This window comes from Leptodactylus fuscus, chromosome 9 (genome assembly GCF_031893055.1).
Source record: "Leptodactylus fuscus isolate aLepFus1 chromosome 9, aLepFus1.hap2, whole genome shotgun sequence".
Classification (NCBI taxonomy): Eukaryota; Metazoa; Chordata; class Amphibia; order Anura; family Leptodactylidae; genus Leptodactylus; species Leptodactylus fuscus.
In genome coordinates, this window is record NC_134273.1 from 71,163,620 (window position 1) to 71,182,907 (window position 19,288).

General features: G+C 42.4%; 1 protein-coding gene across 1 annotated transcript in view; it reads right to left on the reverse strand.

Annotated features, from left to right (window-relative positions):
* The window catches only part of ABCA4 (ATP binding cassette subfamily A member 4), a 90,567-nt gene that overhangs the window by 14,342 nt on the left and 56,937 nt on the right, over positions 1–19,288 (reverse strand). The window contains exons 23-40 of the mRNA XM_075286587.1: positions 18,992–19,129; positions 18,614–18,807; positions 18,410–18,494; positions 16,277–16,482; positions 15,462–15,510; positions 12,850–12,933; positions 10,408–10,625; positions 8,743–8,867; positions 7,730–7,828; positions 6,454–6,646; positions 6,220–6,314; positions 4,982–5,014; positions 4,043–4,148; positions 3,880–3,954; positions 2,651–2,820; positions 2,268–2,445; positions 1,664–1,779; positions 680–827 (exon numbers count right to left, since the gene is read on the reverse strand). Coding sequence (XP_075142688.1) covers positions 680–827; positions 1,664–1,779; positions 2,268–2,445; positions 2,651–2,820; positions 3,880–3,954; positions 4,043–4,148; positions 4,982–5,014; positions 6,220–6,314; positions 6,454–6,646; positions 7,730–7,828; positions 8,743–8,867; positions 10,408–10,625; positions 12,850–12,933; positions 15,462–15,510; positions 16,277–16,482; positions 18,410–18,494; positions 18,614–18,807; positions 18,992–19,129 — 2,312 coding nt within the window. The remainder of the gene's footprint in view (positions 1–679; positions 828–1,663; positions 1,780–2,267; positions 2,446–2,650; positions 2,821–3,879; positions 3,955–4,042; positions 4,149–4,981; positions 5,015–6,219; positions 6,315–6,453; positions 6,647–7,729; positions 7,829–8,742; positions 8,868–10,407; positions 10,626–12,849; positions 12,934–15,461; positions 15,511–16,276; positions 16,483–18,409; positions 18,495–18,613; positions 18,808–18,991; positions 19,130–19,288) is intronic.

Below are 19,288 nucleotides of genomic sequence, written 5' to 3' on the forward strand. Positions count from 1 at the left end.
CCTCCGGCGCCTTTGACCGTGGCGCCGGAGGGGTTAATGCCGGGGACCGATCGGAGGCATTAGAGCCGGTTGTCTACTGCTGAAAGCAGTAGACACCCGGCGGATATGGCGGCCGCCCGGCTCCTGTGCGGTTGCCATAGTTACAGACCCGACATGCGCCGTACTATTACGGCGCATGTCGGGAAGGGGTTAAGACCTGCACTTTTTTATTCTTTCCCCTGTTTCTCTGTTGAGAACTGTACACCACTTTCACTAGGAATAGGGGTGTATGGATCTTAAATAGTGCAGGGGAGCTGTGACTATAGGTGGGGGTGGGGTGGGTCACAGCTGATCCGAACCAAAACTGTGTTCTCAACTAGCAACGGTCTGGAAATTTTACAGCCAGGAATGCAGAGATTCTCGTCACTAAAAGCAGTGCCTGCGATATAACTGACCAGCCTCAGCTTCCCTGCATTATACAAGAGCCCGACACTCGTACTCCTAGTGAAAACAGTATACAGGTCTGAATAGTGAAATTAGGGGAAGAATAAGGAAATGTAGGATTTCACAGAGAGGAGCCAACATTAATAAATTCTGCAATTTACTTTATTAACTAATGACACAAACTGTGCCATAAAATTCCAACTTTGCCACATATTCTTTTAGTAATAATAAATTAAAAAATATAACTTTTCCTTACCCTGTTATTCTCAAAAAGATCTAGAATGAAGGTGATAGCACTGCTGTTTATGCCAATAAAGAGGTTCAGACACGATAAAGCAACGTAGGCCGTGCTTGGCACATTGAAAAGATACGATGCAGGATACATCATAGGAATTACAGCCCATCTGCAAATACAAAAAATTCACAGGAAATTAAAAAAATAGATATATGCCCTAGGAATTTTTTTTAATGTAGATTGTGAGCCCCATATAGGGATCAGAATGTACATTTATTTTCCTATCAGTATGTCTTTGTAGAATGGGAGGAAATCCATGCAAACAAGGGGAGAACATACAAACTCCTTGCAGATGTTGTTCCTGGTGGGATTCGAACCCAGGACTCCAGCGCTGCAAGGCTGCAGTGCTAACTACTGAGCCACCGTGTTACCCCTCAACCTAGGAATTTTTTTTTATTAGAATTTTTTGTACAGATTAAGAGTATTATAACATAAAATCCAGAAACTTATCAGAAAAGGAAAGAGCTGTGAGGGAAGCGGCAAATCTCTACCAAATATATCCAGATAAAGAGTTTGGTTTCAAGTTCTTTATTAGTTGTTTTTAATGACTACATGCAGTGGTGTAACTAGGAATAGCTGGGCCCCAAGGCGAACATTTCACATGGCTTTACATAGGTTTTCTGTTTTACTAAATTATATGAATCTGCTCCCAAGTATTGAAACTGCATAAAAATATAAGTTACAAATGTGTCCACTTTTCACTCCAGCTCAAATATGGTTAGACACGGCAAATTCTCTTTAAACCAATTCAATACAAAATTGCAACATGTTAGTAAAACCCTAGATAGGCTGCAACTCACAACATGACCACTGGGTGGCCACACATAGGATGGACATCTAGTTGTTTTGAAAAGCTGGTGATCCCGTGCACATACTTAGCCCAAAGGAAAGGTGAGAATGGACACGTCAGTGCAGCCAGTTGTATGTCACATATGAATTACGTACCCATAGAAGAAGAGTAGAGCAATGAGCGCTGGTAGGTTAGTAGGGGAAGTATATGCTCTCTTCTTAAACCCAATGAATATTAACACCACCATGATGACACTTACAGCATAGTTTGCCTGAGAAGAGAAAAGTGACAAATATACAATACAGCTGACATACTACTACTAACAACAGATACAATAAGGCATCACTTTCATGTGACCACTGAGGCCGATCAGAGGCCTAAGGAACTGACCCAGGACGTCAGCAGTCATGTGCAAGAAAACCACAGAGATACAGGCCCGGACCACGCTGGGGCGCACTGGATTCAGGCGAGTATGTATATATATATATCACCTCGCATTGCCTAATTAAACAATATTTTAGCCTGGACATCAGAGGATACATTTATTGATGCAGCAATTCCAATTCTTCCTGGGTTATCCTTTATTATGAGTGAGTAATCTTTTAACTAACTATTACATTCTGACACTTAAAGGAGTATTTCCATGTTCTGGCAGATCCTTAGCACATGCAATAATATTATTATTGCTGTTTGTGGGTATGTCCGACCACTCTGGGAACAAAAGAATGTGAAACCACTTTTATAAAGGCAGGTACTTACTATATCCCAAGTGAAATTTGTGAACCAGTAAACTGCTGGAGTCACCCCGCTGACAAATTGAAGGTGCTTGGCATTAGAGACTCTTTCTTGGATCAAATACAATACAAAGCTCGCTGGGATGAAGGACATGGCAAATATCACACAGATTGCGACCACCACATCCACCGAAGTAGTCAGTCTGGAAAGGAATCATTAGTTGAGATTAACATAAATTTGCCAAATCATCTTGCACCTAGTTGACTGATCCCTGCCACGTCGTTCATTATTCTACGTTCCAGTGGTGGACCCTTGGGAGTGTTGCAACCAATGCAATGAGTGATGGCCACGGATCCTGGTCAAAATATGACTTTTTACAGCCGGATTATTCTCTGCTCTGTACTTACACTGTGACCTCTGACAGCTGATCCTTGGTGAGATTGAGGGGATGGTTCATTGTAGTTATGCCGTATTCCTCAGGGTCTTTATCTTCTCCTAGGTTGGCTCTGAGAATCGCATTGTTGGCGGCATTGATGAAGATAACCATAGCATGCCAGCCTTTGTTATTAAACCAAACCTGGAGAAGTAGACACATTATATACATATATATATTTCTAACTGTTCTCCAATTGTCAGCCATCTTTACTCTGTGCATGGTTGTACATATTTGTAATAAACTACCAAGCACTCTCTGATGACTGATTTCCAACTCGTATAAAATTCATATTTGTGCCATTGATGGACAAATTTAGGGGGCGTTCGTATGTTCACACATGGCAGATTTGTATATTGCAAACTAGACGATATTTCATTTTAGGATCTGTGGCAGAAATCCAAGATGTGCTTTATGAAATTATAGATCCTTTGCCATTTCGGTGATGCAGGAGAATCTCACTTACGTATCTCCCAGTTGTCCTACATTCAGCAGGACAGTCCCGGATTCCAGGTGCTGTCCCACTGTCCTGATCGGTGGCAGGTATGTCTTAATGCAGATAAGTTGAATACAGTGCTTAAGCAGGGAACCATCAGGTCCTGCTTCATCATTCGGCCCCTGCCTCGCTCTACTGGTGTCTTGGAGGCAGTGTGTACGATGTGGTGATATAACTTACATTGCTCCTGCTGGTCTCTAAAGCCTCCGGGAACAGAGATGGGAGAGCACAGCAGGGGGATGGGGCAAACTGAGTATTCGTTTTTGATTATTTGATCTATTATACTGTCGGGGCACCATTAGAGGGACTTTGTACACTTGGCATCAGGAGGGGGGTATTAGACATTGAGGGTAGCTGGACAGGGAAATTATAATGGAGTGGTACTGTATACCACGGGTTTACATTAAACTGTGGGTACAACTGGAGGGAGACATTATAATGTAGGGGCCTACTGTGTCAGGGCCACTGTAGGGGATTTATACTGTGTGGGGGCACAAAGAGAAATAGATGGGATTGGGCAGAGCCAAAGTGAACGTGGACAGGGCCAAATTCTCTCCAGCAAGGAAGAAGAAGTGAATGTGGTTGCAAAAAAAACCTATTTCACACACTTGGAATTGGATCGCCTGTAAATTTTATGCAGATTTTGCACCGAATCCTTTCATGTTTTGTCCCAGTTTTTTAATATTCTCAGTAAATTTGTTCTGTACCTTGATGTTGTTCTCAGTTTCCAGGTATTTTAGGAAAGCTTGCATTTCTTGGGATATGGCCTTAGTCACCGGGCCCTGCCAGAAAGACCATATATAGAATCAGGAATGATCAAGAACTTGATTCTCTTATTTCTCCCCCACCAGAATTCCATGATATACTCACCGCTGATACATTGGTCATTTGACCGAGATGACTAAAGAACTCAGTAACCTCTTCTCCTTGCATATGAATGACCGGAAGCCTTGCACCGACAGAAACACCTCCATATCTACAGGGAATAGATGGAGGGAGTTGTGTAATTGTGGTATCTACTGTAGAGCACACTATTAGCTGGCAGGAACCATCCAAATCATTACAGGGGAACGGCTGGATAGCAGAGGTACATTGATCAAGTAAAATGCCCTTCATTCCCGCCACCTGTCTCAGGCTTCATCTGGGATATGAGAGCCATTGCGTCTGTATTGGGTCTTAGGAGCCTTATTATAGAAAAGTTTTCAGGGTTGGGGTAAAAGGACTTGTTTTCCCAAAAGCCAACGTGGGGTGCAAAAGCAAAGCAACCCCTTGGTTGTCCATGTGTCCTATTATCAAGGGCCGTCCATACACGTGACCTCTAGTCTAGCTCTGTCTTACAAGTCCATGTTTCACCACTAGAGGTCAATACTGACCATGGGATGGTGCTGGCACAAGTAACGTAAAGGCTTTTGCTTAATAACGTTTTTTGTAAGCCAATGCAACACGGTGACTTCAGACACTGGTTTTGGTACCTAAAATTGTGCAACGGTCATTAATAGGAGTGTACTGGGTTTATTGCACAATCTGTGTTCCACCATGAATCAGCTGCAGGCGAACACAACATGTGCACGGCATAAGATCACCAGACTTCAATAGAAATCAGTGTAAATCTTACACAACTGAGACATTTGCAAAACCTGAATATTAACTTTTAGAAAATGTTGCATTATAGACCAGCAAAAGCAATAACTTTAGGTTACATTCACACGACTGTGCCCATTCTCCGACATAATAACTATTATTATTATTATTATTATTATTATTATTATTATTCTATATAATAGTAATAAGAATCCATATGACACTCACCTTTGTTCATTGACCCAATATTTGCTCTTCATACTAAAAGCAAAAAAAACACAGAGTTCGCATATGATGGATACTGTATGGTAGTAATACTTGGAGGTATTGCTTACAACTTGTATGGCAGTATTATTTTATATATACGGCTTTTAGAGTTTTAAAAAACTGTCACACACTAGGTTCACACTAACATTAGAGTCACAGTACGAGACTCTGTCCCCCATTTCACTTAAAATCATTGGAAACCCAATAGATCCCATTATCGTTTCTGTGTGTAACCGCTTTTAGGCTAAGGCCCCACGGGCCGGAAATGCTGCGCTAAAGCACTGCGGGAACAATCGCGGCGGGAATGCATCGTGGTTCTTCCTGCAGCACTTTGAAGAGAAAGTTCACAGAGTTTTCCTCCGCTGACTTTCTGTTACAATTATATCTACGGGAATGTCGCCATCATCTCAATAAATATAATTGACATGCTGCAATTTTAAAAACCGCAACGGTGTCCACGCTGCGATTTTTTCCGCAAAGTGAGCCGGGGATTTGCATGAATTCCATCCATTTTGCAAGTACTGTAAAACGCCACGATTTTCCCAGGGTGTTTCCGCCGTGGGCAAATCGTGGCATTTCCGGCCCGTGAGGCCTTAAGCGAATAGGATTTCCGTCTTTTGGGCCCTCAATTAGACCCCAAGAACGTAAACCCGAACGCTAGTGTAAACCTAGCATAAAAATGTTGTTTTGTTGCCCCACAAACCCATCCTGACCTGACCCTGTGGAATTTGGAAATACTCAACACCCATTAAGGAAACTTTCATTTTAGACATTTCATCTGCAGACAGAACTTTGACTCCGTCTTAGACTTTATACTATATTTCCATGATTTCAGCATAGTTAATGTGTATGGAAGTTTCTATTCATTTAGGCGTTAGAAGCTTTCTGAAAGGCTCGTGTCACAATCCAGGAGATTATGAACAAGGTCACCTATAACCAGGACTATTTCAGTTTGTAGACACATTCGATAATCTCCCTGATGTAATAACTGACCAATAGACATGTACTAATAATCTCCTTATTCCTGATAACTTTCTGCGGTTACCTGCTCACCTTGGTGAATGATTAACTCTCTACACTCCTGGTGCACCTTCCCATAAGAAGGAATGTGCCCAGCGACTGCACAACCGCATGATAATTTACTACAGGTCTGGACTAAGGCTAAACAGATTTATGCATCAATGTGACGTCCGCCGCACCTGCTTCTTATCAGAGTGGGGTATGTTTTGAGGAGATAATCTGAAATATTTCGTTCTGTGAGGTCCTGGAGAATCTCGGAGCTTGGCTGGACCCTCTGAGAAGAAGCAATAAAAATTCATTAGGTTCTTTTGACCACAAGCAATGTTATATACAGGTCTCTTGTTAACATGATGTATTGCTAGATTACAGTCTAATAAAATCTTTTGGGTTTATGGTGTTGTACTGAATGTTACCTGTGGCGGCGGGCGGCCTCCAGCCCCCTCTGGACATTCTGGCAGCATTATCAGTTTATTCCTTGTACTACATGTACACGATGGGGAAGGATTGCTGGGAGTCCACTCATGGGCCAGCAGTATATTGGTTACACTCGGAGACACGGTAGGGATGATCCATTCGTTTGACATGTTTGTGCAGGGGAACTTATTACTAAGAAAGAAAACCAACGCATTAATTTTATATATACGGTATATCTATATATATAGATCTCTCTCTCTCAGACATGTTTCCTAATATGTTTCACACCCTACATTAGTTTAATACTCTTACTGGCTCAGACAGACTCAATTACAGTCATATATTTCATTTGTAAATGCATTGCATTTCTTAGTCTATACTAGTCCAATATTAGAACTCAGAGCTGCATTCACAATTCTGCTGGCTGCTTCTAGTTGACAGAAAGAGCCCTAAATTCTTACCCTTGGTTCACATCTGCGTCGGTAATCCGTTCGGGGAGTCCACATAGGGACCCCGCCAAACGGACTACCGAATGCATTTGCAAGCGGTGTGCAGTGAAAGCACACGGACCCCATAGACTATAATGGGGTCTGTGTGCTTTCTGCATGCTGCCCGCACAAGTCATGCAGAAATGAAAATAGATCACAAAGTACTTTCCTGTCCGCATGTTCCCTGCGGAGATTTTGCGGCAAGCACATGGACCTTATTATAGTCTTTAGGGTCCGTGTACATTCACTGCACACCACTTGCCAATGCGTTCGGTAGTCCGTCCGGGAAGGGGAGGGTCCCCATGCGGACTCCCCCGTATGGATTACCAATGCAGATGTGAGCGAGGCCTTAGCTGAGCTCTATAAAGCACTGAGACAGTCTTTCCTACGTTTCCTGTAATGAGTTACAAGACTGAACTTTGTGCGAACGCTGAACTCGCAAGGGTTTTTGGAAGATTTCACATTGGAATTTTTCAGAATCATGAATGCAATTCTGGCAGAGAATACAAAGTAATCAGCATATAATAAGTAACACAACGTATTAGCAAAAGTTAGGCCTTATTCACATGTCCGTGCCATTTTGACAGATGTAATGGTCATGAAAAACAGACGCACGTGTCTGCTTTTGATAGCAGACTGTTACCCAACGTATTGTTGAAGCTGTTTAAGTTACTCTACGAGTCTCAGGATATGATGAGACAAGAGGATATGTAGTGGTGCACTGAGCTTGTACATAGCAGGCAGGCAGACATGTATAGTCACCGTTATTATGGCGGTTATTACTTACCCTAAAGGTATATCTTTCATACAGCGAGTACCAAAGCCTGGACTATTCAGGAAGGCGTTTGATATGGGCACTAGCTCCTCACAGCCCGGATGCTCATTACTAAAGTCATTGTGAGAAAATAAGTTCATTACGAATAATGTATCTTAAAGGAAATGACAATAATAGACATAAAAAGTATATTGCGGTTCTGTTGTTATGGCGATTATAAATAGTAGGGTTTTTTCCCGATACGTTACAAATAATTTCCTTATGAGGTTCTGAGTACATTTCATGTTTTAATTTTATTTATTTATTTATTTTATATTTGGCACATTATCTCCTGACGTACTTTAACGCTAAGCTCCAACTGATGCTGATTCCTTAGACCAGGGGTGCCCAATACATCGATCGTGATCTACTGGTCGATCGCGAAGGATGTATGGGTCTATCGCGGGGTGCAGCCAGGGATCCCGATGTCTGTAGGCCCCGCCTGCAAGTGTCCGGAGATGACTCTCAGCCTGCGCTGTGAACAAGCACTCCGGACACTTGCAGGCAGGGCAACAGCAGCTCCGGGGGATGACGCGCTCCCCGCTGTTAGGGATGGAGGGAGCCGGGGTGCTGCTTGTTCACAGCGCAGGCTGAGAGTCATCTCCGGAGACTGGCAGGCGGGGCTGCTGCAGCCCTGATTGCGAACGAGTGCAAGGCCCCGGCCTGCCAGTGTCCAGAGATGATTCTCAGCCTGCGCTGTGAACAAGCAGACATCGGAGAGCTGTCTCCTGCTCTCACGCTCCACCCCGCCCACAGGCCCCACCCTGGCCCACCCACAGGCCCCGCCCACAAGCCCCACCCACAAGAAGTGGGTAGTAGATCTTATCCCTTGGTCAGTTTATAAAGTAGCTCACATGCTGAAAAAGTGTGAGCACCCCTGCCTTAGACCAATTCCTGATACTGTGTGTGGAAACATGAATGGCAGACTTTGTTGCCCGCCTCTGACCAGACTATGGGGACTTTACTACGTTACAGGTTCCTCTGACCTGAAGAAAATATACTGCTGTCCGTAGATCCATGGATGAAGTGTTAGACTGGGGTATTCACCGAAAGGAGGAACAATGAGAGTAAAGATTAGGGCCAGCAGCACAAAGCTAGCGGGAAGCACAATCTGCAGAAAGGGAGAAGGAACAGAACATCAGAGAAAGAAGAGACAAGATTAAGAAACATGGCAGACATGACCATTGTACAGAAAGAAGGGAATCATGCAGATGGTGCAGATTTTGCTGTGTTTTTTTGTCAGCCAAACCCTGGAGTGGATTTATCGGAAGGGAAAAGTATCAGAACTTCCTTTATATTTCCCATTCCTTTTCAGATCACTCTTGACTTTGGCTCAAAAAACTGCAGCAAAATCTTCAACAAATTAAAGCAACATTTACGCAACGTGTAGCCTCAGCCTAAGTGCTCATTCACATGCCAACCCGCCGCCCCATAGACTTTCATGGATCTTTTCACACAACCTTTGTTTTAACGGTCCATGTGTACAATCTGAGAAAAAAAACAGATGATGATATTTCTTGGACAAATTTTAAGGATCCCTCAAAAGACTCATATCTATGAGAGATCCATAAAAACGGACACTTTGCCGTGAAAAAAAGCGGTGTTTCCCAAGTAGGTGTCCTTGGATCCTGGTCACACAAGCTCCAGAAAACAAAAGCAGCAAATGATATAACTTTCAGTCACATATAATTTTTTCATTCTGTCACAGAAAAAAAGAAGCGTCCTGTTCCATCCTGCTGCGGACTCTGTGACTGATTCAGGTGCAGAAACTGAAAATGTAGAAGACGCCTCAGAACCCCCCAAAATATGCAGGTTTTGTATTGCATTTCTGACTATGTTACTTGTAATATACCGTATATACTCGATTATAAGCTGACCCGAATATAAGCCGACCCCCCTAATTTTATCACAAAAAACTGGGAAAACTTATTGACTCGAGTATAAGCCGAGGTGGTGGTGGTGGGGGGGGGGGGGGTTGGAGAATGCAGCAGCTACTGGAAAATTTCAAAAATTAAAATGGTCCGAGTTTTTGGGTGCAGTAGTTGCTGGGTGCTGGGGAAGGGGAGGGGGTGTTTTGGTTGTCTGTCTGCCCCTTCCCTGAGCTTGAGGGCTGTTTTTTCTTCCCCCACTTGGAATTCAGTCTGGCTGAATATAGGGTATCTGCAGTGCTCCTATTAACCCCTTCCCGACGGAACAGGAGCACTGCAGATCCCCTATATTCAGTAGACTGGGAACTGTCAGACACAGGGATACCTAATGTGTATGTGTTTTGCAGTAATTTTCTACTTTTGTATGTATTCTAGGGAAAGGAGGGATTTACAACATTTTTTTTTTTACTTTTTTTAATCTTTTTTTTTTTTTGCATTATTTCATGGGAGATTCTATACATTGATATTGTGGCTGGTCATAGACGACCCCCCACCAAAAAAATAAATAAATAAATAAATAATTTTTTTTTTTGCTGACTCGAGTATAAGCCGAGGGGGGCTTTTTCAGCACAAAAACTGGGCTGAAAAATTTGGCTTAAACTCGAGTATATACATCTCTAGCTGACTAAGGAGTGACTGTGATCTTTGTAGTGACCGATACCTTAATTAAAGGATTGAACAAAGAAAGGAAGAAAAAGAGGAGGATGAAAGGAAGAAAGTTACCTGGGCAAGAAAGTCTTTCTGACTGCGAGTTGCATGTTGGTAACGTTTTATAAGAAGAGCTTTAAACTGCTGGTGCAGGAGGTCGCTGCCCTTGATCTGCTGGGATCCTTTGCCTTCGGTTTCTGTAGGGCCAGTTGGAGGAGGATCATGGCCGGCATCAGCCACAGCACCTCCAGCAATGCTTTTCTGAGACTGCTTTCTCAAACATGTTGTTTGCTCTTGGTGGGATAAATAGGGGAAATTAGACAATATCTGTGTAAGAAATGTGTGGACACAAAAAAGAAGCACAAGCTAATGTTAAGCAACCGTGCCTAAGACTTTCCCTATTCCTGTGCATACAGACATAGCTGTCAATCACTGGTAGGACCGCCATAGAGAACCTATGACCGAGGAGCCGGGCAGTGCACAATGGTAGAAATAATAAACATGCTATAGGGTTTGGTAAGTGATGGCTTATAACAGACCAGTTACTACATGGTTAATATAGGTGGTATAGCCTTATGATAGTCAATCTATATCTGATCTTTCCATCTCAATGAAAGCCTTGTCTTCTTCACTGTTTGCCGAGACATAGCACCACACATATAATTTTGGATATGCCTGGTACTACAGCTCAGAACTGCAACAAGTCACCTTACCAGACACAACCACATCCATATGCACAGGCCCTATTATATGGGCTGTTTTGGCATTTCATGGCTGCCAATCAACAATACAGCATATCTCTTGTCACTTGTCACTTGCTTGAAAGCACAGTATATAGCATTCGCAATGGTAAGCAGGCTAGTGTATCTAATCCTAGTTGTAACATAGCCGTAGTATCTGCCTATGGATTGCATGCCTCACCAAACATGCAACTTCAGCCGAAGCGGAAGGTGCACCTAGAAATGTACTGCAAGCATTTTGTTTCAGGTAATAGATAAGTATGGGTAAACTGGAGAATGTCTGGCTTGATATCTTCTGCATTAATATCTAGGATATGACACAGTATACATCTTCATAACTGAACTGAAATGCTTGCTTCTATGAACTGTTGTATGAGGTTATTGAAGCCCCATCATCCCTTATGTAATACATGGGCACAGTCAGTGTGACAGCCATGTTTTTCACACCTAGCACACTGACACATTCATTTTTATGTCCACTTACATACAAGCGTGTATTTTCACGGTCCAGTCATGAGCTGAGCAAAACTCAGGACAGGACCTATTCCTGTGTGGTCCCTGGTCACTGGTCCCTTGACTCGGGTTTCAGAAATGCAATTGTGGTTCATTATTCTAACTCTCTGCCAGTCACTGGACAGTGGATTGAAGGGGTATTCCCATCTCAAGGATTCTATCTAAATTGCTATTTTACGTAAATTCGATAGTTTTCCTAAATACAACGCTTTTGAAATACAACTTGATTTACCAGCTATGTGAAATTATTCCTCTTATTGTTTATACATCATTGACAATGAACTCAGCCTGGTATATGTCCTTATCTAGCATTATAGGAAGGATGACGTGACTCGCTGCTCTCTGAAGGGGAAGGGGCAGTGCCGCACCTCCCATGAGGCGACCTGAAGCGACTGCTTCAGGCGGCGCTATGCCAGGGCTCCAGGGAGGGCGGCATTTTTGCTGACCTAAGCCAGTCCAGGACAAGCTGTCCTGGACTGGCTTAGGGTCACCGTCACTGAGCGGTGGATTGGGGAGGTCGCTGAAGCAGTGCTGCTCCAGCGGCCGCCCCTCACGCTCAGGCAGAGAGCAGATCCTCTCCGTGCCTGCTCTCTGCCTGCTAAAGACGATCGCTCCGCTCGGCCCCGCCCCCTTCCGCTCAGCCCCGCCCCCTCCTCCGGGGGGGGGGGGGCCTTCTGACGTCTGCTTCAGGCGGCAGAAACAAATGGTTCACCCCTGGGAAGGGGGTTGAGTTCCTGGGATTATGTTTGTTTTCAGAGAAGCTATCTTCTGCTAATTGCAGTTTGCTGATAAAAGCTCAGACAGTGATGACAATATATATATATATATATATATATATATATAAATATAGACCTCACTAATGTGGTAAAATGCCCCTGACTTGGCTTGTATACCGTAATCTGCATCAATGTGAAAAGAGCCTATAGCTTTGGAAAGGGCCTATCCGATAATGTATGGCATTGGACTTATCAGACATGGTGACAGGTCTTCTTCAAGGAAATGTCCACAATGACTATTCTAAAATTCTATATTATATTATATTATATTAGCTGTAAAATATTGAATTACAAAGACTTAGCAATGACAAATCAGACTAGTACCTTGTGCGCCAAGATATAATGTCACTGACAACAGACAGAAGAAGGGCATTTGTCGTAAGAAATGTTGCATGTAGCATGTAAGGAGATGACCCTTCATGTAACACAGTAAGATAAGCAAGAACAGACATGCCATCAGTTTACCCATCTTATTCTGCCTGAATCACCTTTAGTTTCGACATTGACAATTGTTGACTTGTTTTCTGTTGCTAGACTGGTTCTGGATTTCCTCTGCTGTAACATCCATTCCTCTGGTGTTAAGATCAGGCAGAAATAAAGTTAAAAAATAGAGAAATCATCAACTATATATACAAACTATACTGTATATTTGTTTTCACTGGGATCTGGAGAAATTATATCATGAAAGTGATCGGTATCTTAAAATACGGCTTCAGTAACTTCATGTGGAAAACAGATTTATATTACAGCAAACCTGTCAGATGATTTTTGCAGCCCTATGTGACAGAGCTCTGTTATATATAGGTTTATATCATTTGGAATTGTGACAGGACTCCTAGAAGAGTCAGGTTCTGATTAGAGATGAGCGAGTACTGTTTGGATCAGCCGATCCGAACAGCACGCTCGCATAGAAATGAATGGACGTAGCCGGCACCACGGAGGGTTACGCGGCCGGCCGCCGTCAGAGCAGAAGTACCAGGTGCATCCATTCATTTCTATGGAGCGTGCTGTTCGGATCGGCTGATCCGAACAGTACTCGCTCATCTCTAGTTCTGATCCAAAAGCCAGGTCGCCGCGACTGAAAGCCGATGCACTGCGCCAGCATCCAGCCACTCGCTCTGCTCCTGATTAGGCCCAATGAATGGGCCTAGTCCGGAGATGGGAGTTTCTTCAGGCTGAATCACGAGGCGACTCGGCCTGAAGAATAAACATCTCGCTTCTTTTTTCCCGGAGCCGGCTTGTTCCCTGATTTCAATGGGAGCCATCTTTTTAGTAAGGATTTTGAGGCGAATACGGCCTCAAAATCCTAACCAAAAATCCCTGTGTGAACTTACCATTAGTTTCTCTTCTAGAAGTCTTGTCAGGATTTACTCTGCTTTTGACACAGACATCTCACTCCAAGTCATACAAACCTAAGTATCATAATGATACTGCCAATTCAGCTTGGCATGCTGATGTTCTGATCATTTGTACATTTGTACAACAAATCCAATATGTGATTGGCCATTTTATGTTGATGGACAAATTAAAGAGGACCTTTCACGTCCTCTGGCACTGCTAGAAAGCTGACGGTGTGCTGAATTTAGTGCACTGACAGCTTTCCCGATGTGCACCTGGGTGCAGGAGATATCAGTGCACTTAGTTTCAGCACCAATATCTCTACACTGTCAGAATAATGAACCTTACTGAATAGCATCATTGCTGAGAGGTAAGGAACACCTCCCCAACAGCACTCTTCGATAGCATCGTACTGTTAGAAGGGACACGCTGAGCATTAAGGCCCGCCCTTCTGATGGTGAAGGGATATCAGTGCTGAAATTAATGGCACCGATATCACTGGGACCCAGGAGCATACTGGGAAAGCTGACAGTGCCCTGAATTCAGCGCACTGTCAGCTTTCCATTGGTATATAAAGCCGCAGGTGCCAGAGGACGTGAAAGGTGCTCTTTAAGACATTTGCTCATCGTCCTACACCAGTGATGGCGAACCTATGGCACGGGTGCCAGAGGTGGCACTCAGAGCCCTCTCCTTGGACACTAATCTGTGGAACAGATTATACTGTGTGGGGGCCACCGAGGAGCAAATTGTATTGTGTGGGGACCACTGTACAGCAGATTATACTGTGTGGGGGTCACTGTGAAGCAGATTGGACTGTATGGGGCATCACAGTGAAGCAGAAAGCTCTTTAAAGCCCCATTCGTATGACCAGATTTTGCAGGTCTGTAATTGTGTGCAATTGTGGATCTGCACATTATTAAGGTTAAATTGCCCTGTTGGCACTTTGTGATAATTTAGTGGGTTTTGGGTTGCAGTTTGGGCACTCGGTCTCTAAAAGATTCACCATCACTGCTACACCCTGACTAAAGGGAGACCTTTTCAATTAATTTCTATGAATAGCATAGATAGCATGCATGATATATATATTTTTTACTACAGTATACTAATCACTAGCAATAATCCACAGTATCTTCCTGTTACACAGTCTAGTCTCTGCCTGTGCTATGTATGTTATAAAATATAGCCATATTAGACAAGCTTATGCCTTCTATTTCTGTTTTGTTGCTCTAGGACACTTATGATATTCCAGTATTACTAAATAGGTCAAAACTGGTCCAACGATATGAACCAAATTAATAATACTATTAAAAATACTTGTACATGGTATATTGGTTAAAATAGGACCTTTCACCATTTCCACCAACACTTTGCATTCTTTCATAGGCGCCACTATTGCCACCGCAAATGGAGCTGTTAGTTTCAGCACCAGTATGTTAATTAGGCTCTCTGTTATGTGGGTGATGCTGGAGTAGACTGAGACCGCCCACCTGATAGTAGACAGCTTAATTAGCATATTGGGTGCTGAAACTAGCAGCATCGATTGCTCAAGAATGGTGAGGGCTAGAGAAAATTTCCAACGTAGATGGAATCAGTGGAGCAGGTCCTAAAGATGTCAAGAGTTGGAAATGGCAGAGGTGGTTAAAAAGCCTCTATTTTAGATGCTGAAAGGGAATAACATGATAATAAGAATTTAGATTAAGGGATATTCCAACTCCAGCTCCAATCTGTTTTCTGTTATATCCAATAGAGAAAAGGTCAATACCTGGAGTTTCCGTTCCAGTCACTGAATCAGCTGTAACTTTTAAGAATATCTGTGAAGATAAAGAACTGAATCAAATTTGGGTCCTTATCATAGAACTATTATGTGGGATTTGGGTGAGTTGGAATGTTTGTAGGCCTCATTTCCATCAGTCTGTTTCTACCGATTTTGTTCTAGATCTTTTAAAGTATCCCATTCATTGTATTATTTTACAACATGTTTTATTGCTCTTCAGTAACTTATAATATAGGAAATTTCTAAATTGTACCCCATTGTAATAATTTATGCCTAAAGCACTGAGGTTGGGTGTTAGAGGATGGAAATTACTATTATATGGAGCATGTATGTAAGATTTATGGTTAGGTAAGAGACTAAGGATCCCAGGCGAATATGTACAGTTATTTTTCTGTACATGGCTTAGAAATGTGAAACTGTATAGTATAATGTAAGTATAATGTGAACCATACAATATAGATTATGATATTAGATGTCACCCAGGGCGTAACTTGAAGGGGTGCAGTCACACCGGGGCCCATGTGCCTTAGCGGGCCCATAAGCACTGGCATCAGTATTGAGATTGCAGCTTCCATCTGGCCCATAAGCCAAGGAGACCCACAGATTACCCGAACCGCACTAAGGATTGCACTAACGATTACCCTAACCCCAAATGATTGCACCGGGGCCTACAAGACTTTAGATACGCCATTGGTTGTAATTTGTTTTCGTTAAAACAATTAGATCCCCAAAATGTTTATTCAATAGTATATTGTGTGTTGAAGTGATATACATGGTGCTACAAAACGGGTGTATTGGTTTACCTCTTCCAGTGGTGTATCCGAGATCCCAAAACTACTCAGACCCAGGTCCCCTATAGTCTCTTCCAGCTCTCTGAACAGACTAGCATAGGCTCTGTACTTGAAGTCTTTGCCAGGCAGTAGATAGATCAGTTCCTGCCCAATGCTTTCTATGAGCTTTGCATCAGGAACATGATGATGAATTAACTCAGTCAGGCCAGCCACGTCACCTGTAGGACGATATAGAAGATACTATTATTTATTCACCTACAACTATTTTTACCAGGAAACAAACAATATGATTTATAATGATATAATAATTTGGTGGCAAACGTACAGTCCTATGAAAAAGTTTGGACACCCCTATTAATCTTAATCATTTTTAGTTCTAAATATTTTGGTGTTTGCAACAGCCATTTCAGTTTGATATATCTAATAACTGATGGACACAGTAATATTTCAGGATTGAAATGAGGTTTATTGTACTAACAGAAAATGTGCAATATGCATTAAACCAAAATTTGACCGGTGCAAAAGTATGGGCACCGCAACAGAAAAGTGACATTGATATTTAGTAGATCCTCCTTTTGCAAAGATAACAGCCTCTAGTCGCTTCCTGTAGCTTTTAATCAGTTCCTGGATCCTGGATGAAGGTATTTTGGACCATTCCTCTTTACAAAACAATTCAAGTTCAGGTAAGTTTGATTGTAAGTTTGAGTGGCATCATGGGCTACTCAAAACAATTCTCAAATGATCTGAAAACAAAGATTGTTCAACATAGTTGTTCAGGGGAAGGATACAAAAAGTTGTCTCAGAGATTTAACCTGTCAGTTTCCACTGTGAGGACCATAGTAAGGAAATGGAAGACCACAGGGACAGTTCTTGTTAAGCCCAGAAGTGGCAGGCCAAGAAAAATATCAGAAAGGCAGAGAAGAATGGTGAGAACAGTCAAGGACAATCCACAGACCACCTCCAAAGAGCTGCAGCATCATCTTGCTGCAGATTGTGTCACTGTGCATCGGTCAACAATACAGCGCACTTTGCACAAGGAGAAGCTGTATGAGAGAGTGATGAGAAAGAAGCCGTTTCTGCAAGCACACCACAAACACAGTCGCCTGAGGTATGCAAAAGCACATTTGGACAAGCCAGCTTCATTTTGGAAGAAGGTCCTGTGGACTGATGAAACAAAGATTGAGTTGTTTGGTCATACAAAAAGGCGTTATGCATGGCGTCCAAAAAAAACAGCATTCCAAGAAAAACACTTGCTACCCACTGTAAAATTTGATGGAGGTTCCATCATGCTTTGGGGCTGTGTGGCCAATGCCGGCACCGGGAATCTTGTTGAAGTTGAGAGTCGCATGGATTCCACTCAGTATCAGCAGATTCTTGAGAATAATGTTCAAGAATCAGTGACGAAGTTGAAGTTACGCCGGGGATGGATATTTCAGCAAGACAATGATCCAAAACACCGCTCCAAATCGACTCAGGCATTCATGCAGAGGAACAATTACAATGTTCTGGAATGGCCATCCCAGTCCCCAGACCTGAATATCATTGAACATCTGTGGGATGATTTGAAGCGGGCTGTCCATGGTCGGCCACCATCTAACTTAACTGAACTTGAATTGTTTTGTAAAGAGGAATGGTCCAAAATCCCTTCATCCAGGATCCAGGAACTGATTAAAAGCTACAGGAAGCGACTAGAGGCTGTTATCTTTGCAAAAGGAGGATCTACTAAATATTAATGTCACTTTTCTGTTGAGGTGCCCATACTTTTGCACCGGTCAAATTTTGGTTTAATGCATATTGCACATTTTCTGTTAGTACAATAAACCTCAATTCAATCCTGAAATATTACTGTGTCCATCAGTTATTAGATATATCAAACTGAAATGGCTGCTGCAAACACCAAAATATTTAGAACTAAAAATGATTAAGATTAATAGGGGTGCCCAAACTTTTTCATAGGACTGTATGTACATTTCTCTATGTAATAGGTTTGGCAATAGTTCTGCAATAATGTACAAATACAATATGTGTTTTAATACACTATAAACTGATGTCTAATGGCTTTAAAAGATTGGCCTTGCTTTGAAAATAATATCATAAGCCCCAAAAACTGCTCGTAAAACAGCTAGTATTATTAGACAGTCTTACCATCTAATTCTTGCTCAAGAACATCTTCTTTAGCTTTAGGAGCACAACTTGGACAAGGGCAAGAACAGTCAGAGCGACAGGAGGCCTAAGAAAGTAAGAAAAACATTGTATCAATGAATAATACAAGACAGAGAAGAACATGTCATGTTATATTTGGGGTAAATTAAGTAAATTGGCGTTAGAGGGAATAATCTATAAACTTACAGAATCTTTCTTGACTGGTTCTTTCACTTTTCTCATTCTCCTGACCAGGGTTAAGTAGAAGCCCGTTCCAAAGCAGTTCTTCAGAAATAGTGGGGATCCACTGCAGTAAAGCTTTCCCTGAGAAATTATTGCAATTCTGTCTCCTAGAAGATCAGCTTCATCCATATGGTGAGTAGACAGAATAATGGTCCTGCCTGAGAAAGACAAGTGTCAGCTACATACTGTACAATATGTGATATGTTCTGATCAAACATGACCTGAACTTGGGCTGGTTCTTCAGCTCCAAGACCTCGGATGCGCTCAACCTCTTCTTCTCTGTGAGAAGCATCTAATAAAATGAACTTCTTAAAATCTCTATATATGTCTAACATGGCCTACCTGATCGGTATTTCAACAGCAAATCCCATATAGATCGTCGAGAATAAGGGTCTACCCCAGATGTAGGTTCATCCAAAACCACAACTTTAGAATCTCCAACAAATGCCATAGTGACAGATAGTTTCCTTTGCATTCCACCTATAAGTAGTCAAAAACATTAGTTGACAGGAAGATATATAGCATGGGATAGCACAAACCAGCCCTCAAACACCCAGAATACAAACTTGCTGGATAAATATGTCATAATGCGGTGTGCTGGTACCTCAAGTTTTCTTCGTGGGAGAGTAAAGTGTATAT